This window comes from Euprymna scolopes, chromosome 7, assembly GCF_053919585.1.
Source record: "Euprymna scolopes isolate OS-2025 chromosome 7, ASM5391958v1, whole genome shotgun sequence".
Lineage (NCBI taxonomy): Eukaryota > Metazoa > Mollusca > Cephalopoda > Sepiida > Sepiolidae > Euprymna > Euprymna scolopes.
In genome coordinates this window covers 81,275,593-81,294,575 of record NC_136488.1, presented here as the reverse complement: position 1 = coordinate 81,294,575, position 18,983 = coordinate 81,275,593, and the positions used below count along the sequence as shown (strand labels likewise).

Genomic DNA, 18,983 nt, shown 5'->3' with positions numbered 1-18,983 from the left:
ATAAGCATGTTGAGAATCCAGTTCTTAGATCACCTAGCCAATACCAGATTTTTTTTTTTTAATAGTAAGATGACAGTGACACCTTTATGCAAAATCCCAATATCATCCGCCTTGACTGGAATATAGATGGATGGGGCACCACTTGTGATTTTAATATTCCCTAGAAACCTATTTTGGAGACGGTCAACTCAACCTGAGAGGGTGAATTCTACACCAAGTCCAGATAAGACGAGAAGCCATTCAAGGGTTAATTTGAACAACTTTTAACCATTGTAAAACTCCTTCATGAAAATTGTATATTTAGGCAGCATTTTTTTTTTTTTTTTTTTTTTTTTTTTTTTTTTTTTTGTCTTGAAGCATTTTGTTGAATAAAACTGGTTAGGGTTTTGGATAACACTACGTTTCCCAATTCCCTACGACAGTCAAGGAGAAAACATATACATAGATTTGGCTACCATGACATTGTTGCGGAGATTAACTATGCATTGTTCTGAAGACAGTGCCGTTGCTAAACACCCGACTAATATAACTTTGGCTGTCCCCTGGCTGCAAATGAAAAAGACTTTTAGCCAACATGCCAATTCTCAGGCTCAAGTTAAAAAAAAAATCCTAAAACGCTTGTAATAGTGTCAAAAATAATTTAACATTTAAACCAGTGAATTACTAAGGTATACTTATAAAATTTTAATACTTCTATAAATAATCTAAAATCAGTTCAATCAATTACTCCTGATGAATCCAGACGACTTTGAAAGTACTTAGACCAACAGTGACTATGGCTTACATCAGTATGAAACCAGTTATTCAAAGAATGTTGCTTAAATATGCATATTTCATACTTTAATGGTTCATATATGAAATTCTATACTAAGTTGATTATTGTCCAGCAGATATGCTGCTTGTTTGAAATATCTTACTCTCCATCATTTTTCTTAATTTTTTTGCTTCATTTAATAAGGATCGATAGTGCCCTCTTTTTGTTTATATATGGTCAGCCATTCTAATCTTGTAGATGGGCAATGTCTCGCCTTTGTATTGATTGGTGCAAAAATGTTTTTGACGTTCAACTAATATATATATACACACACAATATTATGACATTATATATACATATTTCAAAGTAGTACCATTGGTTTCGTTACGCCGAATCAATCATAAGAGGTTGGAAAAAAGAGGTAAGTTCGTCAGCGACAATGAAAAACTGAACCAATGCAAAGTGAACAAGCCAAAAAAAAAAAAAATTGAGAGCGTTTATCAGAATTTAATATTTAAAAAAATATAACTATAAAACCCCCAATAGATTATGGGAAGGAAGTGTGTGAGAGTGTATGTGTGCGGCCACGCTTGCATGTATATGTATGTTTAGGGGGGGGGGTTATGGAAATTCTCTGAAGTAATGGTACAACAAATGAAAAAAGCATGAATATATTAAATTAAAATAAAAGATAAAATTTAAGTATAAATAAACTTTGGTACTCCTGCAGTATTTTTACCCACCGATTTCACGATCTTAGCCGAGCGTTGATCGACATCCGTCGGAAAACGCCGGAACATGGCGAGCGGTACGATACTCTATCAGCCAATCAGGGCGCTTCAAACGAACGCGCAGCAGACGAATAATTTTCATTGAAATTACACACACATAGCGTTTCATTTCAGTTATTTTATTGTTCAAAGTAAAAATACACAGCCTTTCATTTCAGCTATTTAATTTAGCGATAAAAAAAAAAAAACAAAAAAAAAACACAGGAGCTGTTGGAAACATGCGAATTTATGTGGAGACAAAAATTTGGACACAACCCTTTTGTCTCCATAAATCAAATCGCGGAAGGCTACCCGGTTGTGAAGGAGCTTCTTTCCACATCCTCTGAAAACCCTTTGCTCCCTACTTTGCCTCTCTACAGTCAGTAGAAAATCTTCCAGTCGGAACTAAAGATAAACAGTAATTGTTGTCCCCCCCCCCCCTACAAACATTACTGAAAAAAAAACACAAACAAAAAAAAACATTGTTAATGTTTAATAACGTTTTATTAAAAACAAACAAAAAAAAACATTGAAGTGTTTATTACTGTTGCTTCCCCCCCCCCCCCAAAAAAAAAAGCTATCGGAAAACAAAATGAACCCAAAAAAAAAAAAATATTCAACAAAATAAATTTATTTTACTTTAAAAAAACTTACGGTAAGTGTTTGTGATTTATTTTATCCAAATTTTTTGTATTAATTTTATCCATTTTTGTTGTGTGTGTGTAATATCTTTTCCTTGTAATGTTGTTGCTATTCACATACTTTTAGCGTTCTTGCACCGTAGATCCGAATTCTCGGCGTTAACGCCGAAAGCGTTCGTCAACGCTCGGCTAAGATCGTGAAATCGGTGGGTAAAATACTGCAGGAGTACCTAAACTTTTAAAGAATTTTTAAATATAAAAGAATAAATGTGAAGGGAGAAGTTTAAGATAATTAAAAATTAAATTTAGGTAATTTTTAATAACTTATCTAATAGTAAATGACTAAAGAACTATTAATATATATATATATATATATATACTGGCATTTCAGCCCGGGTGTTTGGATGTGTATGCTGAGCAACAAAAAAAAAAAAAACAAACAGTCAATTTTTTAACTTTGACCCCTTAAAATTTATTGTTTTGGGCTCAAATCGAGTTAAGTTAGATCCATGTCCAAGGAACTTGTATCTAAAATTTCAAGTACTTAGACCCGAGACCCCAAATTGTCGGAGTTTGGTAGAGTTTACAAAGGTCAAATCGTTGAACTTTGACCCTTCAATCGCCAAATTTCTGGGCGAAACCCAATCACAGATTTTCCCAAATCTCAGTACCCTGTATATAAAATTTCGAGTCTGTAGACTGAAAATTAAGTTATTGCGAAGGAAAATGTACAAACACACGTTCACTTATATATATATATACACACACACACACTCACATATACATATAAATCAAATTAACTAAATTTAATATTAATTTTATAATTATTCATATCAATATAATAACACTAGTTATAACAACATTAACAAAAGTGTACGTATAAATAAACTAGGGGGGGGGGGAGAATGTATCGATTTTAAGGTAAAGGAACTGAAAATAATGTTAAGAAAGGTTATAAAATTACGTAGTCTCGTAAGAGAAATGGAAAGGTTGCCAGACTGGGTGGGGGGGGGGTAGCTACATAAGGGGGTTATCCTTATGGGGGGGGTCTAAAGAATCTAACACTCCATATAAAATAAAATGGTCGATTATTGATGTTAAACCCATCCATAGCCTGTATGAACATTAAAAATGATCTTCAATGTCCCCACAAAAGGAAATTCCTCCTTGCCAAATGGCCTAACAGCATAGTTTAACAGATTCACACCCTAAGTAACACACAGATGCCTAAATACAGCATTCACCTCTCATTCTAAACTCCAAACCAACCCTCTTCTAAAGCACATCTCAACCTTCCTCACTACCTAACCTCCTTACCTTAACCATATTAGCCCCCCCCCCCATAATAAGGATAACCCCTTATGGAGCAGTTACTCCCAGCCCTGGCAACCTTTCCATTTCTCTTACGAGACTACGTAATTTTATAACCTTTCTTAACATTATTTTCAGTTCCTTTTACCTTAAAATCGATACATTCTTCCCCCCACCCAGTTTATTTATACGTACACTTTTGTTAATGTTGTTATAACTAGTGTTATTATATTGATATTCATAATTATAATAAAATTAATATTAAATTTAGTTTAGTTACTTGATTTATATATATATATATGTGTGTGTGTGTATATATATAGTCCTTGAGTCATTTACTATTAAAGTTATTAAAAATGACCTAAATTTAATTTTTAATTATCTTATACTTCTCCCTTCACATTTATTCTTTTATATTTAAAAATTAATAGTTTAAAATTTAATAATTCTTTAAAAGTTTTATTTTATTATTTATTTTTACTTAAATTTTATCTTAACCTTTATTTTAATTTTATTCTAAATTAAATTTGAATTAATATATTCATGCTTTTCATTATTTGTTGCCGTTAATTGTCGTACCTTTCCTTCAGAGAATTTCCATACCCCCCCCCCACTAAACATACATATATACGCACGCGTGGCCGCACACATACACATATATACACACTCCCTCTTTTTTCTCTCTCCCTCTCACACATATACACACACTCATACACGCTTTCTTCCTTCCATAATCTATTGGCATCGGTTTTATAGTGATATTTTTTTAAATTTTAAATTCTGAAACTGAGTCTTAAACGCTCATTTAAGGTTTTCTTTTTTTTTTTTTTTTTTTTTTTTTTTTTTTTCTTTGTTCACTTTGCATTGGTTCAGTTTTTCATTGTTGCTGACGAACTTATGCTGTTTCTTACCAACCTCTTATGATTGATTCGGCATAACGAAACCAATGGCATGAAATATGTATTATATATATAGTCTCATAATAAATATTGTATCTTCAGCTCTCACATCCACGATCGAGCACTTTATTGGATTTTTTCATCACCTACTGACACGCTATATATATATATATATAAATTTTTTTATTTTTTTTATTATTATTCTCCACACTTGCATAGAATAAAATGCACACTAGGTCATGATTCCCCCCCTCCCTCCCCATGGCTGGGCTCTTCCAGGGTGCTTTCAGTGTTGAGAGGATGCTACCTCCATGGATTAAAAAAAATTCCATACAGAATTCAGTTTGATAAGTAGAACTGTGACAACAGCATACTCTTTTCATTGTTTTGACTCTTGAATATATATCTGTTAGTATCTTATCTTTTTCTCTTTTAAAGACTGTCGTTCTCGGTTGATTTACTCTGTGTCTGTTATATACTCAAGTCAAAAGAATGAAAAGAATATTCTGTTGTCACAGCCCTATTGATAAGAGATATCTAAAGAATGTCAAAAGTTACATCAACTGAAACTTTGAAAATAAAACATGAGAAACAGGTCCGAATAATCCAAATTATCAATCCTCATCTAAAAGATTTAGAAACACAAATGCAGTATTTTTTACTACAGGGTCATATGTTCAGAGTTAAGCAACAATGAGCCTGACCAATACCAGATGGGTGACTAACTAGGAAGAACACACATCACTTTTTGATCTGTTTCTGACAACAGTTCCTGATGATTGTTATAAACGCCCACAGCTCACTTGGGAATGCTGATCATGTCGTGATAATAGTTGAAATCACCCTAAACTCCTTAGCCAACATGGAAGAGCCATTGCTCAAAACGAGATATTATAAAAAGGCTGACTGGGAAGCCATCAGGGATCTCATTAGAGATTCCCCATGGCGAAATATCTTCACTTCCTGCTGAACAGTGCGTAAATGAGACCACTGAATGGTTCAAAATAGCAATTGAAGCACATGTTCCCATGCGGAAGTTTTATAGCAAGCCTCACTCTCCCTAATGGTTTACTTCTACTTGTGCAGCCACCATCGCGCAAAGGCAGCATGCGTACCGCAGATTTAACCGACATAAGTCCAGTTCAAACAGGCAGAAGTAACTGTAAGAAAGAAATAGCAACAGCTAAGAGAGAATTTACTGAAACCACCAAAAAACGCATCGAAGCACAGAAATTAGAGACCCGCGACTTCTGGAAAATCTACAACAGTGTAGTAAATAATGGGCAATAAACAATCCCCCCATTATCCAACAATCATGAGGTTGTTTGCTCTGCAACTGAGAAGGCTAATATGCTTGCCAGTCGGTTTTCCTCCAACTCCACACTGGACCCTGCCAACCACCCCCTCCCTGACTTTCCTTTATGGACAGACGCCACACTAGACAATCTGAAAATCACCCCTTCTCAGGTGCATGCTATCATAAAAAATCTTGACACTGCAAAAGCATGTGGACCTGATCTCATCCCAGCTGTGCTATTAAAAAAGTGCTCTGCCGAAGTAGCTCCAATCCTCTCCAAACTTTGCAACAAATGCCTTAATGAATCTTGCTTTCCTGCCTGCTGGAAAACTGCTTTTGTGGTACCAGTTTTCAAGAATTCTGGCGAAAGAACTGAACCAGTAAATTACCGCCCCGTTAGCCTCCTCCCACTTTTTGCCAAAATATTTGAGACAATAATTAACCAAGCTATAGTCCATCACCTTACAGATGCTAAACTTCTGACTGACAAACAATATGGATTTAGGCAAGCCCGTTCCACAAGACATTCTAACTGTAATCTCCGAGCGTATATACCATTCACTGGACAAAGCAGGGGAGGGTAGAGCGGTAGCTCTAGATATATCTAAGGCTTTTGACAGGGTTTGGCATGAAGATCTTCTCAGGAAAATCAGATCATACGGTATCACTGGAAGAATACTTAACATCCTTAGACAAGAGAAAAATCCAGGTTGTCCTCAATGGGCATACATCTAAACAATAGGCAGGGGTCTATCCTTGGACCTCTATTATTCCTAATCATAAATAACCTCCCTGATAAAATTGTGAGATGGGTGTATATGCTGATGACACTACACTCTATAACAGACACGACAGGAAAACAAATGAACACATATCTAAAGAAATGGCAGAAACACTAGACGATGACCTCCAATCTGTAGTGGAATGGGGGCAAAAATGGATGGTCGCATTCAATGCTGCCAAGACTAAACTTGTTTCCTTCAATAACTACAAGAAACCTTCTCTACCACCAATAGCAATGGCCAAAGACTCTATCTGAAAGTGCATCTTTTAAACTTCTCAGCCTAACGTTCACAAGAAACATAAGTTGGAACAATTATATTGAGAGCATTGCCAAGACCGCTGCGAAAAAGGTAGGTTCTTTCTACCGTGCTAGAAAGCTACTAATGCCTGAAAGTATCCTATACCTCTATAAGACCACCATTCGCTCATATATGGAGTATTGTTGTCATATTTACGCCAGTGCATCTGCTGCTAGTCTCTCACTCCTAGACAAGGTTCAAAAGAGTCGCCAACCTAATAGGTCCTGAACTGTATATCCAAGCTTTAGCCTCTGTCCCATCGACGCAATGTAGCATACCTCTGCCTGTTCTACAAGTACTTTTACGGTGAATGTTCACATGAACTGCAAACACTTGTACCCCCTCTACGTAAATACCCCCGACAAGCAGTACAATCCCACCCCTTTACAGTATAGATCCCTAGATGTAAGAGTTTTCTACTCCGGTAGTTTCTTCCCCAGAACTGATAGACTTTGGAACTTCCTGCCAGGTTCCTGCTACCCAACTGTACTGACATACAGAAGTTCACGTTACACTTGAACTGACATCTTGCTGCCCAACTCCCCACCTAGTACTCCTGTAGCATGTGTCCCTAATAATAGCCCCCTACATCAAAGTTGCAATGTGCCTTGTTTGGGGTGAAAATGTAATAAAAAAAAAAAAAAATTTTTTTAAATGTACCATGGCAAAACTTAGAAATTTCCAGGTTGGTATCTGGAGATGAGTTTAATTCATTGGGAGAGATGCACCCCCCCCCCTTAAGGCATATCTAGAAAAAGGAAAACTGAATTAAAACCAGAGTTCTACTGTCTGCTCTGTCCTGTGGCAGCTATTGCACCAACAAAGATGAGCAGTTGTATCAAAAAGTGTTGTTGGTTCTGCACAAAGCCTTCAGCACTATAAACAAATTATTTGTGTGGATTTCAGAGCAACTCAAGTTGTTGTGGCAGAGCTCATATGTGGAAATTGGTGGGAGGAGTCCATATGTATAAAGTAACCTAATGTTCCAGTTTTCCAATGAAACAGACTAACCTCTTCCAATCTCAAGGCAACAATGTTAATTAACACCCCCCCCTCTGTGTGATATGTTAATACTATTTTCACTTGATATATCTAATAGACTGGAATTTTCTCCCTGACTGTATTAAACTGCTAAAGTTTAAATGTAATGTGAATAAATGTCTCGTTTTTCAACTCAACACAGTCCTCTGCTGGATGATCCTAAATAGTAGCCCCTTGTTGAGAATGATGAAAAATCAACAGAAGATGAGAGGAGAAAAAAATCCAAACTACTGATTTGGTAAAAATCAGCATTTTCTTAATAAAAAACAAAATCGGATTTCAACCAAAATATAGAGAACTCACATTTTACAGTTTAAGCGAAAATCTACCTTTTCTGAATTTAAAAAAAAAAAAAAAAAAAAATCAGATCTCAAGAGTTTTACAGCGATTATTTAACCCAAAAGAAAATAATCACTATTTCCTTGATTTTTGACATGATTTATTCTTTATCATGAAATTTTTCTTAGGTTAAATCCTATTTCAGTCATCCAAATCATTGAAAAGTATTTTTGGTGCTTGTATAAATCAATCCCAATGGCTGTTGATATTGGCTCAAGTGAATTGAGCCCTTTCTTTTTATTAAAATCTTATTTAAAAGATAAAAAAAAAAAAAAATTCTTCGCAAATCAAAACAATAACTCTGGAGATCATTTTCTTCTAAATGAAAATAATTATCGCATGAAATAATTTTAGATACACTGCGTACAAAGTTTAATTCAACCATTTTCTGCTGCAAGTTTTCAGCTTAATTTGATTTTGTTACAAAGCACTGTTTCTGTTTACTCGTCCGTCATTGAGAAAAGTCTTTTTTTTCCTCTTTCACAGAGGGATCCAGACCAAAGGCTGATATGCACTCTTTCACAGTAAAAAAGCAAGTCTTTCCTATCTGCCAAACTAGTGGTTTTATGGAAACCCTATATCTGACCCCCATCTCTCTGAGATTAGCATTTTCTCCTGTCATTTGGAAATTACTCTCTCCTCTGCTTTTCCCTTATCCTTTCCCATTTCTTCCCCCTTTTTCTACCTTCTGAACTCATTTTCTTTCTCTCTAATCATCATCCAAGTTATTCCTTATCACCTGCAAGGTGGTCTCTTTCTTGACATAAAACACATGGCTTACCACCAATATTTTCGTGTATGTCAACTCAGATATATTTTACTTTGTTGGGAAATTAATTTCTCTTCACAATATCTCAACAAAAACACATTCTTTTCCTTGAAATCTGGGATCTCTGTGTTAGACACTCCACTATTACATTTGAGCCTCAGCCCCGTAAGCAAGTTGATTTGGTGCTGCCCGCACATGAAGTGTTATATTATCATTTAAAAAAATTTTTTTTGAAGTATTTCAAGTAGATAGATATGGAAGAATCGACAAAGCTAACTATTCATAGATATGGTAAGGCATAGATTGATATTTCTGAAGAAATCAAATTAGTTATAGAAAAAAAAATATATAGAATGATTAATAGCAGAGATATTTTGCAAAGAAAGCTAGTATTCGTTTTCAGCATCCTTGAAAACCTCTAATAGTGGTAATTTTAAAGTATTTTTTGAGGGTGCAAAGATACTGCACCTTTACCAATGTTTCAATCAGTGATTTGCTTTCCTAGTTTTACATATGAATTACAAAATATCTGATATTTCCCCCAAACCTCTGGCCTTAATGGAGAGGAGACTAAAACTTGCTGTTATGGTTTCAAATAATCTGAAATAGCAGGGGGAGACTTGATTCCAAATATTTCTCATGTTATATCTCCCTTCTTTAGTTTTCATACATAAAGTAAATTTCACAGTACATAAAGATTTGATGCTGGAGATATTCATAATCGTACCCTATTTCCAAAAGAGGGGAGATATAACATGAGAAATACTTGAAAATGAAGTCTCCCCTTGCTCTTATTTCAGATCTTATAAAACCCACAGCAGCAAGTTTTAGTCTCCCCTCCATAAAGGTCAGAGGTTTTGGGGAAATACAGGGTGACCCCCCAAAAACGGGTCCCAACTCTAATTAGGCCCCGTTTCTTAGTGTTTTGTCCAAATGAAATGAAACTTTGGTCATAACTAGTCTATTATATTCAAAACCTTACATCAAAACAGTAGGGTCGTTGGCCTTTTTTTTCTCAGTTCTACAGCATTTGTTCTAGATGGCCTCCATTTAGCTTTTTTTTTTTTGGTTACCCTGTATATGTATTCTGTGTAGTTTAATTGTTCAATATATTTTCATCACTTATTACCTAGCTATTCTCATTGCAAATAGATACATAAAATTTTATATAGCAATTTTCAGCCATTGAATACTATGAGCACATGGAACTTAATTCTATTTTCTTTCCTGTGATAATTCTTGGTGGTTTGGGGATTGAATACCAAACCGGAGAGTTAAGTGTTTGTGACTATTTGAATCCTTCGAACAGAAGTGATTATCGCTTCCTATACTAATGATTATGTGAACATAAAACACTGGTTTCTGTAAATAAAAAAAAAAACTTATTAAAAACATGAGACACACACAGTAAATTTTTCATGTCACAAGTTCTTTAAATCTTATTGTTGCCTGTTGAAATATTTTTGACTATAATGAGGGTATAACTCCAATGATTTCGACAATCGTTTCTATAACCACAGTTATAATAATCAACCAATCAGAAGCTTCAAAAGTTATAAAGATGTTGAATTTTGGATTCAATCAGTTTGCCATTGCCGCTGTCTCAAAAACTGAAGATCTGGACTGCATCGATTCTTCGTTGCCATCTTTGTTACTAGGAATTACTTAACACTCAGGATCAGGACTACATTGATTCTTTGCAAATTTGATTTACTGCCGCCATCTTTATTTAGCATAATGTCTCAACACTTAACAGGTTATGGGCCCAGTACGCTTCCACTGCATAATTACTTTAGAAACGCTCTCCATTTGCACAGGTAGATCTTTCTTAGGAGGGACAAAGGCTTCTGCAAAGAAATTTATTAAAGCTTTTAAGTGGTTCTATCAGGTTGTCTGGAAAGTTTGTGCCGATTCTTAGTAGTTCATGTTCCTACAAGATAGAACATGTCAAATTATTGACAGATATAGTATACTTGCATTTCTGGTTAGGACTTTCTTTTTGAGAAAGTTGAATTATTTAACTTGTGTTAATTTTGAAAATAGAGGATTGTAGAATTCATTTTAGGTGCTTGATGCTTTTCTGTTTTCATAAAGGTTAAAATGCCTCACAAAGATGTGCAGTATACAGCAAACCACCCTCTACAGATGAATCAAGATATTAATTGAGAATAACTCGCATTAAACATGAGAACTAGCAAAAAGGTTTAACAAAATGCACCATTCATGAGCATTTAGTAAAACTTTGGTACACAAATCAAGTGTTCTTTTTCCAATAGACTATGATTGTTTAGAATTCAAAATATGTTATGCGTTTATGACATGAAAACAGCAAACAAGATGAGAACAGTTGTCTGAATAATATAAATTATTAATCCTCATCTCAAAAACATTAAATCAATATGGACATGGCTTTATTCAATACTCTTTCTGTATGGAAGTGGTTTTCAGAGTTTGGAACTGAAGATTTTAGCATAAAGAGAGGTCAGCAAAGCACCGGCTATGACAAAATCAAGATGTTGAGAATAACGCCTATGACAACAGGAGAATTAATAGAAATGCTTAACATATCAAAATCCATGAACATTTAGTAAAACTCAGCAACATAAATCGATATGTTTCTGCGTCATGTGATTTTAAATTGCATTTTCATCTGGGATTTGCTTTACGAAGTGGAATGAAAACGCATCCTTTTTTTCACAGCAAATTTTTACAGGCGATGAGAAATGAATCATTTACCGTAATTTTGTAAGAGAAATCACCCATATCTACTACAAATACAGATGTTGACCCCTATGAAAGTTATGCTTTGTGCGTGGTAGAATTCGAAAGGAATTCTGTATTACGAGATTCTGCCAAGTAACCAACCAGACAACAAATTTTGAAAAAATACTGTTCACAACTGAATGAATTAATGACAGCAATAAAAGAATTTTGGTTCTTGTCTACATTAAAATTAAAAATTAAGAAAAACCTCTATAATATAAGTACCTGTAATGAAAAAAAAAATATTCCAAAAATCATGCAAATTGATAAAGAATTTTTTTTTTTATAAAGAAAATCATTACGCGATTAATGAGAATTTGTAGGCATGACAACATAAATCTCAAGTTGGATTTATTTAGTTAATCCCTTCATTTTTTGTTTTTTTTTAGATTGTTTCCAAATAGCAGACAAGACAGCCGCTCTTCAGTTACTCATAAAATTTGATTTTTTGATTTAAAAATAAAACTGATTAATTTATGTGATTTTTGGAAGATATTTTTGTCTTGTGACTGTTCTCCATTTTTGTTTTTTTAATATAGGGGAATTCTTAAGAACCAAAATTTATTTTTAAATGCCATGATAATGCTAGATCACACGTTTTTTTAGTGATTAGACAAAAAGCTGTTACAGCTTGGCTGAGATATGTTGCCTCATCCTCCTTATTCATCAGATTACCATTTATTCAGAGCTTTGGCGATAGTCTCAATGGCAAAAAATTCAATTCTTTGGATAGAACAGATCTTGAAATTGTGATTTCAAGAAAATGGACTTTTCAAGTAGCAATACACATAGACAATAAAACGCTTTGAATAATCAAAGATTTCCAGGGGCTTCTGCTAAAATAGTCATATTTTACAAATCAAAGCTCTTCAAGTCCTCAAAATACCAGTTTTGTTTGGAAACGAATATACTTTTAAATGAATTAGTAAATATATTTTTAGAGTTTTACGCAAATCTATATAATTATAAAACTCAAATAACCTTGTCATGGGTGTTGTAACCCAACATCCAGTTTACGACTTCCGGTTGCGCATGCGTACATAAACAAACCCATAAGTGTAAACAAACACAAATAATTACTTTTGCAGAATTTGACTTCCGCACTAAAATATTAAATAATAATTTCTAAATAATAACGTTAACATGGAAAAGATGGGGATGTTTTGCAACTAATCTGTATCACAACTATACTGTCGCAATTTTCTTACAAATAAATCAACTTTGACCCGTTGAAAACCGTAAGAACAATTTACGATGATTTACCCAACGCCTTTTTTTTTTTAAATTCATTTTTTAATACACCTTTCTTAAAAACATTCATACATTTTCTTCTACACTACCAACAAATAAATAACCCCGAAAAATTTTTTTTTTTTTTTTTTTTAAATCAACGTATACAATAAAACATTAGTTTTACTGTATACGTTTTCAGCTTCCATTTTTTATTTTTGCGTTTAAATTATCCAAATAAACAATTGTTAATACTTTCTGCTTTTTATTTTGTTTACATAGTTCATTTCCGTATTATGTTTAAGTTATTTTAACGCAATTTTCTTACAAATAAATCTACTTTAACCCGTTGACAACCATAAGAGCATTTTACAAGGGCGATTTACCACCGCCCCCTCCTTTTTTTTTAAATTTATTCTTCATTTTTTTAATACACTTAAACTATTTTCTTTACATCACAAGTGTCATGCTCATACATTAATTCCATAGCTAATATAACATACTGACCCAACGGGTTATGGGTAGTCTAGTAAAATGATAAAAACCTGAACCTCATAAAACGGCGTTTTTGGTAAGGTTTTGTAAAAACTCTCCCCCACGATTTGTAAATCCTCACATCATATTTAAGAATTTTGGAAACTAACCAGAAGAGATGTCACTTTTAATAGTTTGGGGTGTTCAAAATACTTTTGACCACTTTTTTTGTGTTAAAAGATTAACGTAACGAATATTGAAAACTAAAATAATTTTTTTCAAACATCCACTGTTAAATAAAACAACCTTTTTACTGTTTTTATCCATTAAAAGTAATGTCAACAATAATACCAAAGAAATATTGCAATATATTAATTTTTAAACAGTTCAAGATTTAGATTTCAGTTTTTTGTACATAAAATGCATTACAATTCAACTTAGACTTCTCTAATTTTTTTTTTTAAATGGATACATGGTATTTTTATGGAATTGCAGCATATTTATGTCCCATTTACTGCAGATTATTAATTTCTCGAAATTTTCAGTAGCATATTCTGATTCCTTGCACAAAAATACACTTATATGGCAAATTTCATTGCTTGTGTTTTAACAAAAAATATCGCATTTTTACTGAAAAAGTTGTGTAAAAAAAAACAAAAAAAAAAACAAAAAAAAACGTGGTCTTGAAGATCGAAAAATATCTAAACGTGAGGCACAAAATTAGTCACAACTTCCTTAGTTTTAATCAGATTTTAAAATTTTTTTAAAAGATTCTTTCTTAGCTTATCAAGCTTTCTTAGCTTATCTATGTATGCCATTATTGAAATATGTTAAGCCATTTCCATTTTTTGATGTGTATTGCTATTTCAAGTTGAAAGAAAAATGGAGAAAGGTTGTGCAACAAAATGGTTTATAGATTTAACTAGCCTGGGTGCCCGGAGGTGTGTGTTGAGCAAAAAAAAAAAAAAAAAAAAAAAGTGGTAGTAGGCAGGCATACCGCGAAGAAGGAAAAAATGTGTGGGTGGGGGAGTGATGACTTTCGAAAATATCGGCAAAAAAGTGACCCCCCCCCCCTCTGTAGAAAAGTGCCAGTTGAAGATAAAGGAATTAATATTTTTAGAGAAGTTTTCGATAGTTGCTGTCCGAAAGGTCGAGCTTCAGAACAATACGGATCTCGTGAAAATCCGTCATCTCTGTTGAAAGTTTTGCGAGACATACAAATATACATTTAAACAGACAGGTGAGATTTGTATTATAGATGGTATATATTTTTTTAGTTTTCATTTCCTTTAAAATTTGGCATGAACTTTCCAGACACACTGATAAATTTATATATATATATATATATATATATATGTCTTAAAGTTACAACTTGCTCCAAATCAGGTTTGTTATAAATTTTCTTTAATTTATAACTTTAAGTACTTTAAATAAATACCATTTCATTTTTTCTTTAAACATGAAGCTTTATATTTTCATTGTGAATTAAAAAAAAATAAATAAAAAAGGTGCTTATCTTTATTGAAACTCAAATGAAATATGGCAATTTTAAATAAGAGAAAAATTTACAGACAGCAGTGTAGGTTATACTTTCTAACTTCCGGCATTGCTGCTACCAGTAGTGGCAAGGCAAATCAGTTCTTTTGTTGTTGTTTTTTTTTTTACGTTTTTCTAATCATTCTTTTTTTTTTTTTTATTTATTTAATAATCATTAAAAAGTTTTTTCTGTGTTATTTTGATTGAGAATTATTGAAATTAGTTTTATTTTTTTTTTAAAGAATTATTGAAAGCACAAAAATCTTTTAAAACTATTTTGGGAAAATTATGTATTAGACAAATTTTCTAATATATTTGAAATTGTTATTTTGATTTCAATAATTATATTTATTATATAAATTCATATAAAAAACATTTTTAAAAATTAAAAAAATTTTTTTATTATTTTATAAACATTTCTTATAAAATTTCAAATGAAATAAGAACTTTTATTTAATTTTGTTATTAAAAGTGCAAATAAAGACTAATTATGTTATTTTTATCTTTTTATAATTTTCTTCATTTTGATTGTATATTTTTCAATAATGTTCTTATATTTTATTTCAATAAATTGCTTCACAACAGAAATACCGAAGAAAAGTGGAAAATCTGATTTGCCTTTTCACGGTTTCCAGTAGCATCCATGCCTAAGGTTAGGAAGTATGCTAGCTGACTATAACCGCAGTGTAAAGTATTAGTTGTTGATTTATTACTACTCAGAGTCAACAAACTCCAAACAAGACCATATGGAGTCTTCGTTTTAGAAGGGGAGATAATCTCCAACGTCACATTGGCTTAACATGAATGTTGTTCAGAGTTCATAGACTATGAATAGTAAATAATTAAAAAAAAAAAAAAAAAAAATTTTTTTTTTTTTTTAAATTAAAATTTTACTTGCTATTTTTCTGTAATTCTTTGGTGTACATTAATATTTTTCACTGATAAGTAGATAAGTTTTCCAATTTTTTTTAATGCTATATTTCACTGGAATTTCAAAGATAAACAAAAAAAAAATGATATATAACGCAGACACATCAGTTCATAAAACTGATGTATTGAATACATTGTCATAATTTAAACTTTAAAAGAAATAAAATTTAAAAAAAAAATCTTTTTTTTTTTTAAAGGTTTTAAAGATTTTTTTTGTTTTCATGTAATACCCAAAATCCAATTTTTTTTTTTTATATTAAACATGGAATAAAATTTTTCTTTTTAACTTTATTTTTCTTTTCATAAATCAAGTCTTTAAAAAGGTGACTCCCAATGCTTCAAAATTCTTCGGAATTGTTTTTCAACCAGATCTTTTTCAATTTTTTTTTTCTCCAGGAAAATCTTTTTGTTGGTTTTTAAAACTTAACGTCAATTGTTTGCTTGCTATTCGTCTGTAGTGAAACAAGAGATTTCTTTTTTGTTCAAATTTTTTTTTTCATTTTTTTTTTTTTTTTTTTTTTTAGTTCAGACAAGAATAATAATAATAATTAAAAAAAATATGTAGAGTTGACATCAATTTCTCTCTTTCGCTTGTTTTTATTTTTTAATTCTGATTTAACATCATTGGTTAAAAAGACAGAAAAAAAAATGGTTCTTCTTCATGTGGATGTCAGTCGGTCTATTATCGTTCAGCTACAAATAAAGTCACTTGAGGAAACAACTTGTGATGCTCAAATGATTTTTGGGGATTCAATTGAGTCACCTGCAAAAAGAAAGAAAATATTTTGAATTAGTAAATTAGATAATAATTCTCAGAAACTACATTAAATTTTATGTTACTCAAGCTTGTAATTCTGTAAAAAATATTTCAAGTTCTATTCATATTATTTGAATCTGCACAGAATTTTGAATGGAAGGAGTAGCATGCCCTCATTCCATCAGCTATGACCGAGTTGAAGTCTTAAGTAATTCGCAATTGTATTCTGAGTATTGAACCTGTGAATAAGTGTCATTTACAATTGAATTTTACCACTCAGGCACGAATCCTTGAATTGTCAGAATATTCCCAATAATTACAACCCTCATTTAAAAAATTGAAATAATTTTAGGTTTTATTTTTTTTCTCTCTAAATTTTCAAATTTAACAATTCAGATGTCCATCTTTAAGAATAAATGTCAAGAAATAACTTGATCTGACTAAATCAATTTTTGGAGAGAAAAGGAGACTCACTACTTGGTCCATATTGTAACCAATGAAATCCAGCATCTTGTATGATCTTGATCTCAAAATGTTTGGCCATGCTTGAAATTTCGATATAATTGAAACTTCTGATTTTTTCCCAAATTTGATCTATGGGTATGATGCTCTTTTAAAACAACCACAATGCAAAATTTCAGCCTGATCAGAAATAGCCTTTCACTTATTATTTCCATGACATAACTAAGTAAATTCCAGACACTAAACGTTAAAATGCCTTCAAAAATAATATAAATATTCAATTGTAAAATAATTATTCCTTAAAAAAAAAAGAAAAAAAAAAAATGCATGCATTTATTAGACTTATAATAATTTAAATAGAAAATGAAATACGAAAGCAAGAATTTAGGATGCTGAAAACATATAACCCTAAAAAATAGAATCTTAAAATCAAATTTCTTAACTTTGAAATTTATAAATAATTGGAGCTTAAAAAAAATCTACATATTTAAATAAAAACAATTTTTTGTATATTCAAACAATCCCCACGAGGAAGTGGAGGCAACTATCCCAAAACCTAGCTGTTCTCTTTCTGCTGATTCCGAAAAAAAAAAAAAAAAAAAATCTTTTCTGCCTGTTCACCATAATAGATTGTGAATGCATGTCTGTTGCACAGGCTGTGATTGTCCACTTGTTGTTTTCGTCTGAATTCAGTGCATGATTCTAACACTGGTTGATGTCAATTATGTCGTCTTAGTCAGTACTGATTAACCTCAAAAACAAAAATCACAACTTAAGTTTAAAACCAATAAAAAAAATTTTTTTTATTACTTCTACTGAATAGATCTTTAAATCAAAATTCTGTGAGATGCGAGATCATATATCACTTGAACATCCTAGAAAAACCACTTGAGATAATCAGCTGCCAATCTATGAACAAAGAAAAAAAAAAAAAACTGACTAGTAAGTCCATCATCTGGTATAAATATTGATTTGGAAAACCTCAAGTGGACCATAATGGTAACATAGAACCTTGCATCTGAAGGAACTTTACTTTCTCCAGGCACTTAAGTAGTTTGGTTTCACAACGTGAATCTGTTTAAAAACTTCTCATTTCTTTGGTGATCTCTCTTCTTCATTAAATATTTTCCACTCGCACACTTGCCATTCATGGCATGCATCCCATTAAACATGAAACCTTGCACAGATTTACAAGATTAGTGACCTTCTGTTTCTAATCTATGACGACACGTAGCTCTCAGTCTACTACTATTTGGAGAATTCTATTCTACTTAATTTTAACTTTATGCAAAAATTTAAAATTCTAATTTTAGACATCCATTTCTAAACCGTGCTACCGTTATATTTTCAAACAAAAGTCTTTCATGTGATTGTCTGCTGATGTCACTTCTCTTCATTGGCGCAGTTTCGTATGATAGTCGTTATAGAAATAATTTACTTGGAAGAGAAAAGGCAAGAGTTTTCTTCAAAGATTTATTTGAAAGGAATTGACTAGCGAGAGAAAGGCAGAGCGTTAAAAAAACAAAAATACAAAAAATTATGTACATACTTGTTATGGAATGATCATCTAAATTAATCAAGCAAGATTTTTTTAATTAAGAAAATCAAATTTTATGAGAAAGGGAGGAGGTGGTTGGGAGTGACCGTATTGGTTTAAATTTGACCAAAATTCAAGTGTGAAGATTCAATTCAACTACCATTTTGTATTCAAAGCGTAATTCTAAATAGGCACCATGTTCCCATAACTAATTATTTACTTCTTAACTTTTTGAAGTAACTGAAATGAGTGATGCATACAAACAGAAACAGAGTTAATATTCCGCTTACATTATCAAATTTTCTACATCATTGGCAGTGTCTCATTTACACGGTTTCCTTGGGGAGACTGATTTGAAAAATTTAGTTTTCTCTTAGTTTGAAAAATGTGA

The 18,983-nt window shown here is 32.1% G+C and overlaps 2 protein-coding genes across 2 annotated transcripts in view; one reads left to right on the top strand and one right to left on the bottom strand.

The window, feature by feature from the left end:
• LOC145279801 (large ribosomal subunit protein eL30-like) overlaps nt 1-18,983 on the top strand; it is a 145,251-nt gene that overhangs the window by 103,303 nt on the left and 22,965 nt on the right. The window lies entirely within an intron of this gene.
• The window catches only part of LOC145279799 (FAS-associated factor 1-like), a 92,277-nt gene continuing 89,064 nt past the window's right edge, over nt 15,771-18,983 (bottom strand). Inside the window, exon 16 of the mRNA XM_080131137.1 lies at nt 15,771-16,599. Coding sequence (XP_079987263.1) covers nt 16,519-16,599 — 81 coding nt within the window. The 3' untranslated portion in view covers nt 15,771-16,518. The remainder of the gene's footprint in view (nt 16,600-18,983) is intronic.